At 40.6% G+C, this 19,382-nt stretch overlaps 1 protein-coding gene across 3 annotated transcripts in view; it reads right to left on the bottom strand.

Annotated features, from left to right (window-relative positions):
• Window positions 1–19,382, bottom strand: part of mettl15 (methyltransferase 15, mitochondrial 12S rRNA N4-cytidine) — a 230,386-nt gene that overhangs the window by 79,536 nt on the left and 131,468 nt on the right. For all 3 annotated transcript variants that reach the window (XM_062030809.1, XM_062030828.1, XM_062030818.1), the window contains exon 3: window positions 15,135–15,271. In XM_062030809.1, coding sequence (XP_061886793.1) covers window positions 15,135–15,271 — 137 coding nt within the window. The remainder of the gene's footprint in view (window positions 1–15,134; window positions 15,272–19,382) is intronic.

Below are 19,382 nucleotides of genomic sequence, written 5' to 3'. Positions count from 1 at the left end.
AATTTTTACCGGGGGCCGCATGAGCAACCCGAGCACTGCTGGAGGGCCACACCGACAATATTTCAATTAAATTTTGCTTAAATTATTTTTGATATACCGTAAGATAGATAATAATAATAATAATATTTTCATTTAACCTAACTTATCTTTCTACAAAAGCAGATGGCTTTTGATGGTTTTATTTTTAACACTTTCTTACACAACACTTCCTGATGTATAGTACAATGCAAACATTTCAATTTCTGTCACTTTATCCTGCATCCTCTTTGTTGTGAACGTAGCACGCTTGTAAGGTGATTGGCGAAGAAGGAGGAAGCGTTGCTGTTGCGGAAATGAGGAGTGAGGATAGACGTGCGTGTGGAAAGAATGAGATAAGTTGAGCTGTGTTAGTATAGGTTGCTCAATAAAAGTTTAAAAAGAGCGTCAGACTTGGTGTGCACTTCTTCTGGACGCTACAATTGATGTCAGAAGTGGGATGAAATGCCTCCCAGTTCGCCTTGCCATCAAACCTGGGAGTCTTCATTGAGGGCGGAATTCCCCCATGGCAAGCAGTGTGCGCTGCACCTGTAGACGCTGCCTCTCTCCTCCCTCCCTCTCTCTCTCTCTCTCTCTCTCTCTCTCTTTGCGGCGAGCTCCTCACGTGGCACGTACCTCCCGATGACGTAGCCGGCTGAGCACACAAACAGCGCAGTATGCGCAAAGTTTTACTTCTGACACCAATTGTAGCATCCAGAAGAAGTGCACACCAAGTCTGACGCTCTTTTTAAACTTTTATTGAGCAAGCTATACTAACACAGCTCAACTTATCTCGTTCCTTCCACACGCACGTCTATCCTCACTCCTCATTTACGCAACTCAAGAAGACAACATCAACTTCAGCAGGTCGTTACACTATATTCTTTAAACACAGCAACATGTGTACCACAAATTAAGCACACGACTTTACCTTTACTTGGCAGTCCATGTCTTGTTGAAAACACGCCATTCGTCATCAACTTTTCTTTTTTTTAGCGTCTCTGGGATAACCGGGCATCACTTGTCGCTGTGCGCCTTCACTCACAGGACATACGCCCATAAATAACACTTTTCAAAATAAAAGCAGCACACTTGTATTGCACGCACGACAAATATGTTTTTTTTAATTTATTTTGTCATTTGTGATTGCCGCTGCACGCACGAGCATACGTCCACACGGAAGTAATACAAATAACGCTTTTCAAAACAAAAGCAGCACCGTTGTATTGCACACTCGAAACAAATACTTTTTTAAATGTATTTTGTAATTCATGATTGGCCTCACGCGGGCCGGACAGGGACGTACAAAGGGCCGGATGCGGCCCGCGGGCCGCAGAATGCCCAGGTCTGGCCTATCTTCACGTATTGCTTCCTGTTGGTTAAGTAAAGCATCTTGAAAACAATCTGTAAAACATAATATATGCAAAATTTTGACCAAAGAAACACCTTCACATGTTATCTAAACAATAAATATAATCCAAACTCTAACAACCATAGAACATTTTCCATATACCATCTCAGTTATTTTTTTAAACTATGTTTATTATTGCCGCCAGCTAGGAAAAATCCATAAATTAGTCCCACTGTCTTATTAGCGGCAGGGTTCAAAGTGTAGGAAAAAAGTGGCGGCTTACAGTCTGGAATTTACAGTAGTCGTCGTTTATAATATTTAGGTTGACAACAGGAAAACCGAAATTAATACTCACTGATTGTGTAAAACAATGGTCGCTAAGGCGTTGATTACAATCAACTAGTCGTTTTTTGGGACAATACCAGTAGATCCCACAAATATTAGGGAAAAATGCATTATCACATCAGTATCCTCCTCTTGCGAGGAGTGACCAAAAGACGTGCCAACAGACATGCATTGTAACCCCAAACCCTGTATGCCTCGCTGTCTTCCAGGCACACCCCGCTGGCTGCATCCCAAGCTCAGTCTCTAAAACCCGGAAAATGCTACTGTGCAGAGGCGTCATCACACGCCACACCGTCTCGCCCCACTTCTGTTGCGTGGTGCCCACAACAAAAAAAAATCATCATCGACGCTGATCGTTACTGATGGAGCAGGGACCCCCACTCACATCTTGTGTGGAATCGTGACTGTGTTTTGAATTAAACCTAAAAGTACTGTTTCGGCCTTTCCAACAAAACTAGTTTAACTACATACAAAGCTATAAACAAAAGAAGTGAGAAGTGATCAAAACCTGTTTTCACCGCCTGTCTCTCAACCCGACATTTGTCCAATCAATTTCACCTGTGCGCCCCTATATGCTCTCGTCACAGGTGCTGTAAATGACACAGAATGTAAATGACGCTTTCTAATTAAATAAATTAACTTGCAATACATCAAAACATATTTTCATGCCCATACATCCATTTTCTACCGCTTGTCCCTTTTGGAGTCGTGGGGGGTGCTGGAGCCTATCTCAGCTGCACATGGGCGGAAGGCGGGGGGTACACCCTAGACATTTTCATGGCAATTCACAAAACAAATAATTTAACTTAATAATATATGCAGTACTAGACAAATATAAACAACACAAAAATTGCCACCACAATGAGAAAAACGAAAATACTGTGCACAGCATGCCCAAGTATTCATCAAACACCACCAGAATGACCAACACCAAAGTGCAGTAGCGCAGTAGGCCCAAGCATTCATTAAGCAACAAATAATTAATTGAACTTAATAATATATGCAGGACTGCAGAATTGTAAATAACACAAACATGGCTACCACAGATACCTTGTTATTGTGCAATACTAAGATATTAAAATAACAGTCACTAGCTGGCAATTAGAGTACTAATCGCTAGCTATCTTAAATTCTAACATAATTTAATAATATAGTTACTTATTCATGTTTTTATTTAAAATCCTAAGGTAAAGTAAGTAGGGAGGCCATGCTCCGACAAAAGAGCCACAAAAGCAGGGGCGCCCAAAGAGCAGCCGAGGGGCCATTCGCAGCCCATGGCATACTGCAAAAATAGTATTGAACACAAAAAATAAATAAAATTGGGAACAATTGAGCAAAAAGCACTAAAGGCCATTTTCAACCGCAGGAATGTTCCCATTTACCCAGGTAAATGAAATACCCCCTTATATTTGTACAAAAAGCTACCCAGGGAAATTAAGTTCCACTATAGGAACTAATTTGGTTCCTTGTTGCTATAAAATACTTTGGAAAGGAACTTTTGTGGGGCGGGCCGTATTGTCAAACGCTGATTGGTTGCCCACAGTTCTGGCGTCTCTAAAACTTTGTAATCAAGATCTCAGCCTCCACTAGAGTGTGTGAGGACAACTTGTTTATTTTCTATTTCGTGTGTCTTTCCACAACAAGTTACTTAACAATGGAAAGAAGGAAGAATGTTAAGCACATTCAAATTGCAGGAACTTTTGTGTTGCATCTGAGTGCTGAAAAACTCTGATTAGCAGAACTGTCTTGTAGTGTTACACCTCAGCAGTAGTGTTTAAAGGCCTACTGAAATGAGATTTTCTTATTTGAACGGGGACAGCAGATCCATTCTATGTGTCATTCTTGATCATTTCGCGATATTGCCATATTTTTGCTGAAAGGATCTAGTAGAGAACATCGACAATAAAGTTCGCAACTTTTGGTCGCTGATAAAAAAAGCCTTGCCTGTACCGGAAGTAGCGTGACGTCACAGGTTGTGGAGCTCCTCACATCTGCACATTGTTTACAATCATGGCCACAAGCAGCGAGAGCGATTCGGACCGAGAAAGCGACGATTTCCCCATTAATTTGAGCGAGGATGAAAGATTTGTGGATGAGGAAAGTGAGAGTGAAGGACTAGAGGGCAGTGGAAGCGATTCAGATAGGGAAAATGCTGTGAGAGGCGGGTGGGACCTGATATTCAGCTGGCAATGACTAAAACAGTAAATAAACACAAGACATATATATACTCTATTAGCCACAACACAACCAGGCTTATATTTAATATGCCACAAATTAATCCCACATAACAAACACCTCCCCCCTCCCGTCCATATAACCCGCCAATACAACTCAAACACCCGCACAACACACTCAATCCCACAGCCCAGAGTACCGTTCACCTCCCCAAAGTTCATACAGCACATATATTTCCCCAAAGTTACGTACGTGACATGCACATAGCGGCATGCACATAGCGGCACGCACATACGGGCAAGCGATCAAATGTTTGGTAGCCGCAGCTGCGTACTCACGGTAGCGCGTATCCAACTCAAAGTCCTCCTGGTAAGAGTCTCTGTTGTCCCATCTCCACAAGCATGCATATCCAACTCAAAGTCCTCCTGGTAAGAGTCTATGTTGTCCCAGTTCTCCACAGGCCAATGGTAAAGCTTAACTGTCATCGTTCGGGAATGTAAACAATGAAACACCGGCTACGACGTAGCCGCTACGTGTTTGTGTTGCTGCAACCGGCCGTTAATACACCGCTTCCCACCTACAGCTTTCTTCTTTGCTATCTCCATTGTTCATTAAACAAATTGCAAAAGATTCACCAACACAGATGTCCAGAATACTGTGGAATTTTGCGATGAAAACAGACGACTTATTAGCCGGCCACAATGGTGTCCCAAAATGTCTGCTACAATCCGTGACGTCACGCACAAACGTCATCATACCGAGACGTTTTCAGCAGGATATTTCTCGGGAAATTTAAAATTGCACTTTACTAATCTAACCTGGCCGTATTGGCATGTGTTGCAGTGTTAAGATTTCATCATTGATATATAAACTATCAGACTGCGTGGTCGGTAGTAGTGGGTTTCAGTAGGCCTTTAACTAGTTCAAAGTTCAATGTTTATTAATTTTTACACATTTCATTTACATACGCAAAGCTATGGGAAGTGGACGGACTATTTTAAACGTATTCACAGATGATTATAAAGTATTTCGACAGATTTCCAAGCGGTGACTCTCGCTGTTCACTGGGACTCAACGACCTGGTTTTTTGATAATAAATGTGAAATAGGGTAGGCAGTAAACGAGTGGAACGAAGGTTAATCACATCAAATAATCACTATTTACTTTGTAGCATGCTGTAAAAGTAGTCAGCAAAACGCCATTTGTGTTTTTATTAGCCTCAACCCGAGTGAACCGAATGCGAATGTCAAAAAGGCTAACGTTAAAAATGTGTTCATGTTGTCGTCGTGAGATAAACACTGACCTATATGTATTTATTTATTGTTATTTATAGCTTGAATGGACCATAACACATAAATTCATCATTTACTAAAAGGATGACATTCTGACTATAGGACACAGTGGACAAAAGCCTGACTTCTGATTAAAAGTCAGTAGACTTTGTTTTAAAATCATATGGTTTTGTATCTCATTGCTTTGCATTTTATTTACTCGCACTTTTAATACAATAATTCTGGCATAATACTGTCTGTTTATTTACATGGGGTGAATACGGAAGTATGCTGTACCACTGTATCTGTTAGGCCAGGGGTGTCAAACTCATTTTAGATGGGGGGCCAAATGGAGAAAAATGTACTCCCAAGTGGGCCGGACTTGTAAAATCATGGCACAATAACTTAAAAATAAAGACCACTTCAGATTGTTTGTTTTGTTTGAAAATAGAACAAGCACATTCTGAAAATGTGCAAATCATAATGGTATTTTTTTTACACTTACATGTTGCGGTTAATAGTATTCTATCGTTATTTGTCGTTATTTATATTTTCTGAATAAATTATGTGAAAATGTTTATCAGTCAACTCATTGGCTTTAATATTTTAATCCATCAAGATAAAAAAAATGATATCAAATTCAAATTACAGTATGTTATTTATGTAATTTGATCATTTTCCTTGACTGATGTACTAACATCATGTGGTTTATTTTGTACATATCTAGCATCATCTACAAAGAATTGCTATTGCGATATATTTAGAACAGCTGATTATTTCATTCACAAATTTCAGGTTAATTTTTATACTCATCCCACGGGCCGTGTAAAACCTGTTCGCGGGCCTGATCCGGCCCTCGGGCCGTACGTTTGACACCCCTGTGTTAGGCCTTGGCAAGAATGAGGACTCCGTTGCAGACGGGAAATGATTGACGGAGGCTTTTATTCAACAGTTTCTGAGAACTCTCTTTAGATAGAGTGAATAAACAAATGGCTATAAACTCTAGACTTGACACACTAGCGTAAAAAGGAAACTTAGCACAGGGCAAAAAAACAATAAACGGAAAATCACTCCCGAGGGAGGGGAAAAAAGGTGATGGCAAAATCTACACGGATCTAATAATTAAAAAAACACTATAACAATTTAGACACTATAAGGGGCTAAGAAAACTACAAATGCATGCGCTCCAAGAGGAGGGAAAAAAGAAGGTTATGAAACTATTAGCTCAAAAAACTTTAGCAAATCAAAATCACCCTTCTTCAGAGGGTACAAAGAAACCAACGGCAATACTTAGCGACTTGGACAAGACTGCGGTAGACGGCTGGAGGTACACGATCAGACGATGTACTCTAGCAACAAGACAGGGGAAGACAAGGACTATACACACATGAGGGAGGGTGACACAGGTGGGCACAATCAGGCAATCAGGAAAGACATCAGACAGGAGGGAGGGCAAGTGGCCTCACTGCAGTGTGACAGTATCTACTGTGTACGTGTCACGTTGGGGTCGCATCTTTATGCATGGTCGTTCCTTCCAGTTGCAGAACGGACAACTCCGGACAAAGCGTGAAGGTAGGAGTATGATTTAATCCTCAACACTCAAAGAAGCACCAAAAAACAGAAAACAAGTCAAAGGAAATACGTGCCAGTCGCACTCGAAGCTAGAGCTTAGCATAGGCTAGGAGACAAGCAAAACTTAATACTGGAATCATGAACTAACAAATCTTGCGTGACAGTAGCGGAAAGCAAACAAAGAAGCCAGGACGAGTGACTGGAAAAGGCAGGCTTAAAGGCCTACTGAAACCCACTACTACCGACCACGCAGTCTGATAGTTTATATATCAATGATGAAATCTTAACATTGCAACACATGCCAATACGGCCGGGTTAACTTATAAAGTGCAATTTTAAATTTCCCGCGAAACTTCCGGTTGAAAACGTCTATGTATGATGACGTTTGCGCGTGACGTCGATGGTTGAAACGGAAGTATTCGGACACATTGTATCCCAATACAAACAGCTCTGTTTTCCTCGCAAAATTCCACAGTATTCTGGACATCTGTGTTGGTGAATCTTTTGCAATTTGTTTAATGAACAATGGAGACTGCAAAGAAGAAAGCTGTAGGTGGGATCGGTGTATTAGCGGCTGGCTGCAGCAACACAACCAGGAGGACTTTGACTTGGATAGCAGACGCGCTATCCGACGCTAGCCGCCGACCGCATCGATGATTGGGTGAAGTCCTTCGTCGCGCCGTCGATCGCTGGAACGGGTGTTGATGAGCAGATAAGGGCTGGCGTAGGTGGAGCGCTAATGTTTTTATCATAGCTCTGACGAGGTCCCGTAGCTAAGTTAGCTTCAATGGCGTCGTTAGCAACAGCATTGCTAGGCTTCGACAGGCGGCACAGCATTAACCGTGTGGTTACAGGTCCAGGGTTTGGTTCGGTGTTTCCTGATAGTAGTATTGTTGATTTTCTGTCTATCCTTCCAGTCAGGGGCTTATTTCTTTTGTTTCTATCTGCATTTAATCACGATGCTATCACGTTAGCTCCGTATCTAAAGTGCTTCACCGATGTATTGTCGTGGAGATAAAAGTCACTGTGAATGTCCATTTCGCGTTCACGACTCTCATTTTCAAGAGGATATAGTATCCGAGGTGGTTTAAAATACAAATCCGTGATCCACAATAGAAAAAGGAGAAAGTGTGGAATCCAATGAGCCTTTGTACCTAAGTTACGGTCAGAGCGAAAAAAGATACGTCCTGCACTGCACTCTAGTCCTTCACTCTCATGTTCCTCATCCACAAATCTTTCATCCTCGCTCAAATTAATGGGGTAATCGTCGCTTTCTCGGTCCGAATCGCTCTCGCTGCTGGTGTAATCAATGGGGAAATGTGAGGAGCCCTTCAACCTGCGACGTCACGCTACTTCCGGTACAGGCAAGGCTTTTTTTATCAGCGACCAAAAGTTGCGAACTTTATCGTCGATGTTCTCTACTAAATCCTTTCAGCAAAAATATGGCAATATCGCAAAATGATCAAGTATGACACATAGAATGGATCTGCTATCCCCGTTTGAATAAAAAAAATTCATTTCAGTAGGCCTTTAAATAGTGTCTCTGATAAGCAACAGGTGAGCGTCCCGAACGCAAGAGGCAGGTGAAAAACACACTAAAACACAAAACATGATCCGGACCATGGATCATGACAGTACGTCATCAGCCTGATGTGTATAAACTACCCCAAGCTGTGAAATGCAGTGGAAACGCAAACCACACTGGTCCATAGGAACCTTTAGCTCCAGGTGCTAAAGGTTCCAGGAAGTTCCTGAACTTTTAATGCAAAAACGGCAAAATGAGTAAAAACTGAAATGTTGGCACTAACAATCAACAATAGTCGAGACTACAGATTTTGTGTTCAAATAAGTTGGTGACCACAGGTGTAAAATGTAACACATTCCAGACAATTACATAGTCCCATCTAATATATTTATAAATATGGACATAATGAAGAGACCAATAAATAAAAGCTTGAGCCATTGGCAAAGATTAGATGATTAGTAATAGCATGACTACTCCTGCTTTTTTCCCCACATCTTCCTGTGGACCATCCAGATTTTCTCCACAACACCCACTGGTGTGTTGAAGAGCAATGGCCAGTCATCCATGGATAAGAGCACAATTTAGCTGACGAAAGTCTACATTGATAGTGGTGGGAGGTAATTGGAACCAAATGGGTCTCCACTTTTGCACGTTTTTTATACTTAAAGGGGAACTGCAATTTTTGGAGGGGATTTTGCCTATCATTCACTCACAATCCTTATGACAGACAAGACCACACATCTTTTTTTTTTAGGATTTTAAAGATAAAAAAAATGCTTACAAGATGCGGCTAATGGGTGTCCCCTGCCTTCAAAGCCCTCGAAAAAAATTTCAAAACCCTCCATCAATTTTATTTTTATTTATATACAGTACAAAGTGTATCCAAAAGTTTGGACACACCTTCTCATTCAATGTGTTTTCTTTATGTTCATGACTATTTACTATTGTAGATTTTCACTGAAGGCATCAAAACTATGAATGAACACATGTGGAGTTATATACTTAACAAAAAAGGTGAAATAACTGAAAACATGTTTTTTATTCTCGTTTCTTCAAAATAGCCACCTTTTGCGATGATGACTTTTTTGCACACTTTCGGCATTCTGTTGATGAGCTTCAAGTGGTAGTCACCTTAAATGGTTTTCACTTCACAGGTGTGCTTGAAGCTCATCGAGAGAAAGCCAAGAGTGTGCAAAGCAGTAATCAGAGCAAAGGGTGGCTATTTTGAAGAAACTAGAATATAAAACATGTTTTTCAGTTATTTCACCTTTTTTTTGTTAAGTACATAACTCCACATGTGTTCAGTCATAGTTTTGATGCCTTCAGTGACAATCTACAATGTAAATAGTCATGAACATAAAGAAACAGACCTGTTCCTAACAATATGTACTTTTGTTCAATTGGTCATTTTAGGCATTAACGGAACTTATTTCCTGGGCACATTCATTTCAGTGCCCATAGCAACGCACTACCCACTTCTGCCAACAAATGTGTGTGTTCTAATCATGGCAGACTTGATAATAGATGACAAAGATCGCTATATTTGGACAAAAATGAAGATTCACAACCTTATATTTTTTAACCTGAATATACGGTGGATGAAGTGCTGGTTATAGAAGCTCAGCGAACACAAAGGGAGGGTGAAACGTTGGAGGATGCCGAGTAAGTCAGGACCGGCGTGACATGACGGCGCACATGTCGAGCTTGGAGCCAAGCTAAGCCAAAAGAAATGGAGTGCATACCCAAAATCAACTGGAAAAAAAAAACATCCCTGGCCAGCTGGACCAAATGGAAAAATATCCATCGAGTAAGTCACTGTAATATTGATCATGATACATGCAGCACGTCATGCTTGTTATAACAACTACATACACTGTCGAGCTAACTGTGTAGCATTGCTAGCCACCGAGAATGAGCTGATTATTAGAAATTAAAATGCTAAAAAAAATTACATGTTTATTCTTGTTAGGGATGTAACGGTATCAAAATCTCAGGGTATGATATTATCACAGCATTAGGGCCACAGTACAATATTATTGTGGTATACTGTATGTCGGAAAAAAAAGGGGAACTACACTTTCTTTGGAATATTGCCTATCGTTCACAATCATTATGAAAGACATGAAGACGAATGGATTTTTTTATTTTTTTATGCATTCTAAATATTAAATAATGGGAGCTGTCCAATTCTGCCTTTAGAGCCTTAAAAAACGTCCAAATACTTCTATTAGGGTTTCATATACACAATGTAAGTATATATGTAATGTAGTAATGAACACAATGGTAATGAACATTTTTTAAATGTATGTATTTTGATCATTTTAAGCATATGCGGCGCATTAATTAAAAAAATGCATCGCGTTTGCTTTTTTTGCCTTCATCACTGATTTCTGCTCACTGCAGACTTCATGAGAGCAAGCAAACATAATAAAACATCAATTACTGTGCAATGTTCATATATTCCCATTTAGATGAAAAATGCCTCATAATCCTTGCGAAGAAACGGGGTGGGGGGAGACAAATGCTTTTCATGTCGTTCTCGCCAGTTCCAGGGCCTATATGGCGGTCAAAGCGTCCCAACTTGTCGGATTATATCAACAACCACCTTCTGTCCAGGTGAGATGCATTTATGATTTATGATCTAGAACAGGGGTGTCAAACGTACGGCTCGAGGGCCGGATCAGGCCCGCGAACAGGTTTTATCTGGACGCAGGATGAGTTTTCTAAGTATAAAAATGTACCTGAAATTTTTGAATGAAAGAAACAGCTGTTCTAAATGTGTCCACTAGATGTCACAATAGCAATTCTTTGTATCTTTGTAGATGATGCTACATATGTAAAAAAAAATTATGCACTTATGCACCAGTCGAGGAAAATTATCAAACTACATATATAACAATGTAATTTGATTTTGATATAATTATTTTATCTTGATGGATTGAAAATTAACACCAATGAGTTGACTGATGACCATTATCACATATTTTATTCAGAAAATATAAATAACGACAAATAAAGATAGAATACTATTAACCGCAACATGTAAGTGTAAAAATACCCCAACATTATGATTTGACCAAGTTCAGGATGTGCATGTTCTATTTTTAAACTGAAAGTTGCCTTTATTTTTAAGTTATCGTGCCGTGATTTTACCAGTCCAGCTCACTTGGGAGTAGATTGTTCTCCATGTGGCCCCCGATCTAAAATGAGTTTGACACCCCTGATCTAGAATAAACGTACAGGGAGCAGCGAAACGAGGAAGCAGCTAATCCGTCGATGATGTAAACATAAGCACACACGGAAGTGATTACGGTGCCGCTATAAATAGTTTGTCTGTGTTAGCGCTTATAATAACAATATCACTAATAGTTGGTTAATATTCAAGTCACAAAATGTAAATGGAGTATTGTTGGCACTTTTTGAATGGTTATTTATTAGATTTTTTGGGCAGAATAGAGAAGCTCCCATTGGCGCCGCTGTAAGCGGACTTTAATTTAGGATTTAGAATGCATACAAAAATCCATCCGTCGTCATGTCTTTCATAATGATTGTGAACGATAGGCAAAATTCCAAAAAAAGTGCAGTTCCCCTTTAAAATGAAGTGGCAGGAATGTTTAGGATAAACGCACTTACTGTAATTAAACACAGACATAATGTTCAAAAGTTCTAATCATAGTTATTAATACAAACATGTATTTTCAAGTATTAAAAATTGTGAAGGAACATTCACTATTTCAAAAATAAAAGTATGTATATATATATACTGTATACATCCATCCATCCATCCATTTTCTACCGCTTATTCCCTTCGGGGTCGCGGGGGGCGCTGGAGACTCTCTCAGCTACAATCGGGCGGAAGGCGGGGTACACCCTGGACAAGTCGCCACCTCATCGCAGGGCCAACACAGATAGACAGAAAACATTCACACTCACATTCACACACTAGGGCCAATTTAGTGTTGCCAATCAACCTATCCCCAGGTGCATGTCTTTGGAGGTGGGAGGAAGCCGGAGTACCCGGAGGGAACCCACGCAGTCACGGGGAGAACATGCAAACTCCACACAGAAAGATCCCGAGGCCGGGATTGAACTCACGACTACTCAGGACCTTCGTATTGTGAGGCAGACGCACTAACCCCTGTTCCACCGTGCTGCCTACTGTATATATATATACAGTATATACACTATTGTCCTAATCACTTGGCCCGGCCACAGGTGTATAAAATCAAGAACTTAGGCATGGAGACTGTTTCTACAAACATTTGTGAAAGAATGGGCCGCTCTCAGGAGCTCAGTGATTTCTAGCGTGGACCTGTCATACCACCTGTGCAACAAATCCAGTCGTGAAATGTCCTCTCTCCTAAATATTCCAAAGTCAACTGTTGGCTTTATTATTTAAAAAAATGGAAGAGTTTGGTAACAACAGCAACTCAGCCACCAAGTGGTAGGCCACGGTACATTTCGGACTGCATTGTGCAGAGTGTGAAATTTGGTGGAGGAGGAATTACGGTGTGGGGTTGTTTTTCAGGAGTTGGGCTTAGCCCCTTAGTTCCAGTGAAAGGAACTTTGAAGGCTCCAGGATACCAAAACATGTTGGACAATTCCATGCTCCCAACCTTGTGGGAACAGTTTGGAGCGGGCCCCTTCCTCTTCCAACATGACTGTGCACCAGTGCACAAAGCAAGGTGCATAAAGACATGGATGACAGAGTCTGGAGTGGATGAACTTGACTGACCTGCACAGAGTCCTGACCTGAACCCGATAGAGCACCTTTGGGATGAATTAGAACGGAGACTAAGAGCCAGGCCTTCTCGACCAACATCAGTGTGTGACCTCACCGATGCGCTTTTGGAAGAATGGTCGAAAATTCCTATAAACACACTCCGCAACCTTGTGGACAGCCTTCCCAGAAGAGTTGAAGCTGTAATCGCTGCAAAAGGTGGACCGACATCATATTGAACCCTATGGGTTAGGAATGGGATGGCACTTCAAGTTCATACTGTATGTAAGTCAAAACACGTGGCCAAATACTTTTGGCAATATAGTATATATGTATATATACATATATATATATATATATATATATATATATATATATATATATATATATATATATATATATATATATATATATATATATATATATATATATATATATATATTTGTCTTTCAACTTCTACTTTATAAGAAGCTACTTTATAAGAAACAGTGTCCTCCACAGTGGACATGTTCTATATTTGTCTGGAACTTGCTGTTTCTCAGAAAAGTTAGCTAACAATGTAATTTTTAATAATGTAAATGCCTCACAAATTGATTTTTAGTTTCGCTGGCTTTAAATATATTTCCCGCGCGATGCTTTATGAGGTGGCGACTTGTCCAAAGTGCACGCTGCCTTCCGCCCGAATACCGCTGGATAGGCTCCATCCATCCATCCATTTTCTACCGCTTGTCCCTTTTTGGAGTCGCGGGGGGTGCTGGAGCCTATCTCAGCTGCATTCAGGCGGAAGGCGAGGTACACCCTGGACAAGTCGCCACCTCATTATAGGGCCAACACAGATAGACAGACAACATTCACACTCACATTCACACACTAGGGCCAATTTAGTGTTGCCAATCAACCTATCCCCAGGTGCATGTCTTTGGAGGTGGGGGGAAGCCGGATTACCCAGAAGGAACCCATGCCGTCACGGGGAGAACATGCAAACTCCACACAGAAAGATCCCGAGCCCGGGATTGAACTCAGGACTTCTCAGGACCTTGGTATTGTGAGGCACATGCACTAACCCCTGTTCCACCGTGCTGCCAGGCTCCATCCAGCCTGTTGCAAATATGACATGAAAAGGAAACAAAATGCTGCGTATCAATCATGCAGGGGGTTACTTTTACAAGCAAGCTGCGACGCTTGCAATTCATTTGGAAATTGATTTGTTTTTTCGCCTTAAAAGAGGTTTCGCCACATCGGGGCTTTGCAATTTCCATCGAGCTAACACTTGAGAGCACAGAGGAGAGAGAAAATCCTCCAACCCTGGCAAAGAATGCACTGCGTAGGCTGCAAGGGCCTTTTACTCAAGCTTCCAATAATATTGGTTAATTGCAAGATTTCTCTATCTTCTCTCAACTTGCATCATGAGTAGGCGGTGGAGAGTTTACAGCAGGGGTATATTGCTGCTGACAGAATAGTGTTTGGAAACTCTCTCCCTCTTAATTGTCCTTCCCTGCTCACAGGCACATTTCTCTTGCAGATTCCCTTGAGAGAGGTTTCCCCAGAATCTACGTAAAAGGATTCCTTCCCACGCCGTGGTCTTAGAAAATCTCATTTTCGTCCTCCCCCGGCTTGCTCATGAACACGCACACGCCGTGTCACCCTGGCGTTGTGTCGTCGTGTCTCCCTGTTCTCCCACTCTCGTCTTTTCCTTTTTTTTTTTTCCTTTTCGCTTTATAACTTCTCCAGGCTTCTCTCGCCTTCCTGCCCCCTCCCCTCATATCTTATAGATCGTCCGTGGGAGGTATCTCCCTCACACTGCAGTCGGGGGCCCTTACTCTGACAAATAACACGCTGGGCCCACCAGCTCTGCGTGGGGAGAGAAAAGCTGCAAGTTACGAAGAAAAATTGACTTGATTGGACAAAGAAACTCAGTCACCGGTTCACAATATGTGATTGGACTCGGGCAAACAGCAAGAAATGCAGTCATGTATCACACCTACGTATGTTTTCAGAGCTAATGGCCACAAACACTGCTCAAAAAGGTGAAGCTGTCAACTGTGACATTAAAAAGGGTGAAACACAGACCGCCATCTTGTATAAACATTTGTCTAGACAGTCAGTAACATAGGCTAGGCCTGTTTAGGTGTAGTTTGTCTTTTCCAGTAAATCACTTACGGGTGTTCCTTCGCTAACTGCTGGGCCAGGGAAATTGCGGCGGGATCTCGGTCCAAGGCCAGGATTGTAACATCAGAATCCGCATCCAGTACTGCTTTGGTATGACCGCCGCCACCGAATGTCATGTCCAGGACCACCTACCAGGGAGGAAGCAAAAAAAAGAACTTCATCTACAAAATAAAACATATTTTCATCGCAAGACATAGGAAATAGGCAAATGTTAGAAGTTAAACTAGTAGAAGACTGTTGAGTTCTGCTGACTATATAATGAGATCCCTACAGTATATTCTAAAGGTGGGCAGCTCCACTATGGAAGATCCCTCACTTTGTTCTCGTTCTAAGTTTTTGGTTGACCCACAAATATCTTGTTTGTACACTGCAAAAAAGAGCTGACAAAGTAAAAGATAAAAAGACTAGAATTTAGGGGGGAAAAAAGTGCTAAAATCTAGTGAAATGATCTGTCCATGCAGCTCGTTGATTATACTCCATAAAATATCCTACATTAAGATTTGTATATCTAGAAATAAGTAGATCTTTTATGATAGAAATAAGAGTATAATAATAATTAGCTTTACGTTAGGTCAGGAAAAAACACAGAGGCTATTTCATCCCGACAAGCCGGTTTCGCAGGTTTCCCTGCTCTTCAGGGGATGTTATTGAAGTGTCGGTGGTTGTTACATACGGTATATATATATATATATATATATATATATATATATATATATATATATATATATACATATATATATATATATATATATATATATATATATATATATATATATACTGTATATATATATAAAGGGTACATTACATGGTGGTGTAGCCATTGTTCCACACCCCCATGTGATGTACCCTCTATATATGTAACAACCACCGACACTTCAATAAAATCCCCTGAAGAGCAGGGAAACCTGCGGAACAGGCTTGTAGGGATGAAACAGCCTCTGTGTTTTTTCCTGACCTAACGAATATTGCGCTCTACCCCGGTATTGAGCACTGTATAACGGATAAACCACAGAAACCTGTGGTTTATAATGTTATTCTGAAAACTAGCATTATTTAATTTGCAATTACCAAATTATGCATTCTCAGGATGTTGCAGAATCTTTAAACAAGATGTTATATAAGGGGAAAACCCAAATATCTCTTTTGGATACTTTTTTTTTTCAATTTTAACATTTTTAAACACAAACAGACACAGAAATTATTCATTCTGAAATTAAGAATTTGATGCAAAGCCAATGACTACCAATAAGTAAAAAGCTTGTAAAATCTAGAAACACAATTTAAAATCTTGGCAAGTGGCAAATCATTTTCAGTGTAGGCTTTATTACCTAAATGAGCCTTACCCTGCTTGTAAAATTACCATATTCTCCGCACTATAAGGCGCACCGGATTATAAGGCGCACCTTCAATGAATGGCCTATTTTAAAACTTTGTTCATACATAAGGTGCACCGCAATATAAGGCGCACCGCATTATAAGGCGCATAGAATAGACGCTACAGCAGAGGCTGGGGTTACGTTATGCATCCCGTAGTTGCGAGACCCGTTGTAGCTCAATATTGGTCCATATTAGGGATGTCCCGATCCAGGTTTTTGCACTTCCGATCCGATACCGATGTTGTTTTTGCACTTCCGATCCGATACTGGCCGATACTGGCCTATCCGAGCATGTATTAAAGTTTAAAGTTATTTAGCCTACTTAGTTGTCAGAATTATGTTGAAAAGGGTTTTAGTACTCTTGATAACAACTATTCAAGGATAAACACAAAATAGACAAAATTATACATGACAAACAGAAATGGCATCATTGAACTAGGGCTGGGCGATATGGCCTTTTTTTAATATTGCGATATTTTAAGGCCATATCGCGATACATGATATATATCTCAATATTTTGCCTTAGCCTTGAATTAACACTTGATGCATATAATCACAGCAGTATGATGATTCTCCCATCCATCCATTTTCTATGTGTCTAAATTAAAACATTATTCTTCATACTGCATTAATATATGCTACTTTTAAACTTTCATGCAGAGAAGGAAATCACAACTAAAAAAATCACTATTTTTTTCATACGGTGTTGATCTGGAAATGTTTGCCTCTGCATTTTGATGGTGTGGAAGTGTGGCACCGAACGGAGATGTTGACATACGGAGTTTCAAACACTTCATTCTCTAGCAGGTGACTTTTCAAATGATGCTACATATTAGCAGTAATGCTACTTTTTATAGCAACGCTTTTGCCCCACACTTGACAAATTACGGGTGTCTGTTCGACATATTCCCACTTGAAGCCAAACCACCGCCAGACAATGGACCCCCTGCTGTTTTTTGGGGGAATTAATTCTTCCTTCATTTGTTACCAGATTCGCACCTTCTTTCTCTCGTATTACCACTCGCACCACAGCTAACGTTACCCATGCCGCTACCTCTCTGTTGGGAGAGGGCGTATACGTATGTGACGTATGTCGTGACAGTATGTGACGTATGTCGTGACAGTATGTGACGTATGTCGTGACAGTATGTGACGTATGACGTGACAGTATGTGACGTGTGTAAGAAGGTGCGCTTGCTGTCTGTGAGAAGGAGACCCAGGAAAGAGTGAGAATAGCCTGTCGTGTAATGCCAGCAGCTAAAAGCAACTGCGTGAGAACGTATACTCCAATATATTGGAGTATATAGCTCGGTTGGTAGAGTGGCCGTGCCAGCAACTTGAGGGTTCCAGGTTCGATCCCCGCTTCCGCCATCCTAGTCAGTGCCGTTGTGTCCTTGGGCAAGACACTTTACCCACCTTCTCCCAGTGCCACCCACACTGGTTTAAATGTAACTTAGATATTGGGTTTCACTATGTAAAGCGCTTTGAGTCACTAGAGAAAAAGCGCTATATAAATATAATTCACTTCACTTAATTCACTTCACTTCAATATCACCATATAGTCATTTTCTATATCGCACAGAGACAGCTGACATTTTTACCGGTAACTTTTAATTCACATGGCCGTCTTAACGGTTAGGACACAGACCTGTGGATGTGTTGAAGGTGTGCTGGAAAATGCAGAACGGAAATTAGGGAACAGCAGAAAAGTGGAATGTATTATTTAAATCGGTGCATTGGAAAACACAGACTGGAATTTTTTTTCAAACTGGATCTGGATCTGCATTTTACCACGCCTTGCCGATACGCACTTTTTGGCAAATATTGGCGGCCGATCCGATCCAAATATCGGATCGGGACAACCCTAGTCCATATGTAAGGCGCACCGGATTATAAGGCGCACTGTCAGCTTTTGAGAAAATTGGAGGTTTTTAGGTGCGCCTTATAGTGCGGAAACTACGGTATATTAGATTCCAATGGGGCACTGTAGTTGGTTTCTTTTAAAGGGGAACTGCACTTTTATTGGAATTCTGCTTATCATTCGCAATCCTTTTGTAAGAGAAGAAAACATGTTTTTCTTTTTTTAATGCATTCAAAATAGTAAATAAATATGATCAAAAGTCTGCTTACAATGGAGCCTATGGGAGCCGTGCAATTCCGCCTAAAAGTCATTAAAAACATTCAAATGCCTCCATTAAGGTTTCATACACATGCTGTAAGCATATATGTATTGTAGTAACAGGCACATTTATAATAACATTTAATATTTGCATATTTTGCTAATTTTACACAAATGCGGCACATTCATTTCAAAAACGCATCACAACGTTAGCTTTTCCCCCCACGACATCACTGATTATTACTCACTGCAGACTTCACGAGAGCCAACAAACATAATCAAATATCACTTACTGTACAATGCCTGCTGTCATTAGGATGCCGATTGATATCATCTTGTTATATTCCTGTTTAGATGAAGAACGATTCATAATTTTCGCAAAGAAAAGGGGGCTGCAACCAAGCGTTTTTTTGTGTCATTCTTGCCATTTCCAAGTCTAAATTGGCTGTCAAAGTGCACCAACTTGTTGGATTACGTCATTGTCCTTCTACTATCAAGGTAAGAGGCATGATTTATGATCTAGAATAAAGCACAAGCAAGGAAGCAGTTTACAACTGGATGATGTCAATACTGGCACACAAGCTTGCGATCATGGCACTGCTATAATTTGTCTGTGTTAGCACTTATAATAACAATATCACCAATACTTGGTTAATATTCAAGTCACAAAATGTAAATGGGGTATTGTTGGTGTTTATTTACGAGTTAGAATGCATTAAAAAACTGTGAAGTGGTGAGGGCAGA

Source organism: Entelurus aequoreus, linkage group LG02 (assembly GCF_033978785.1).
Source record: "Entelurus aequoreus isolate RoL-2023_Sb linkage group LG02, RoL_Eaeq_v1.1, whole genome shotgun sequence".
NCBI classification, from domain to species: Eukaryota; Metazoa; Chordata; class Actinopteri; order Syngnathiformes; family Syngnathidae; genus Entelurus; species Entelurus aequoreus.
This window is presented reverse-complemented; position numbering and strand designations above follow the sequence as displayed.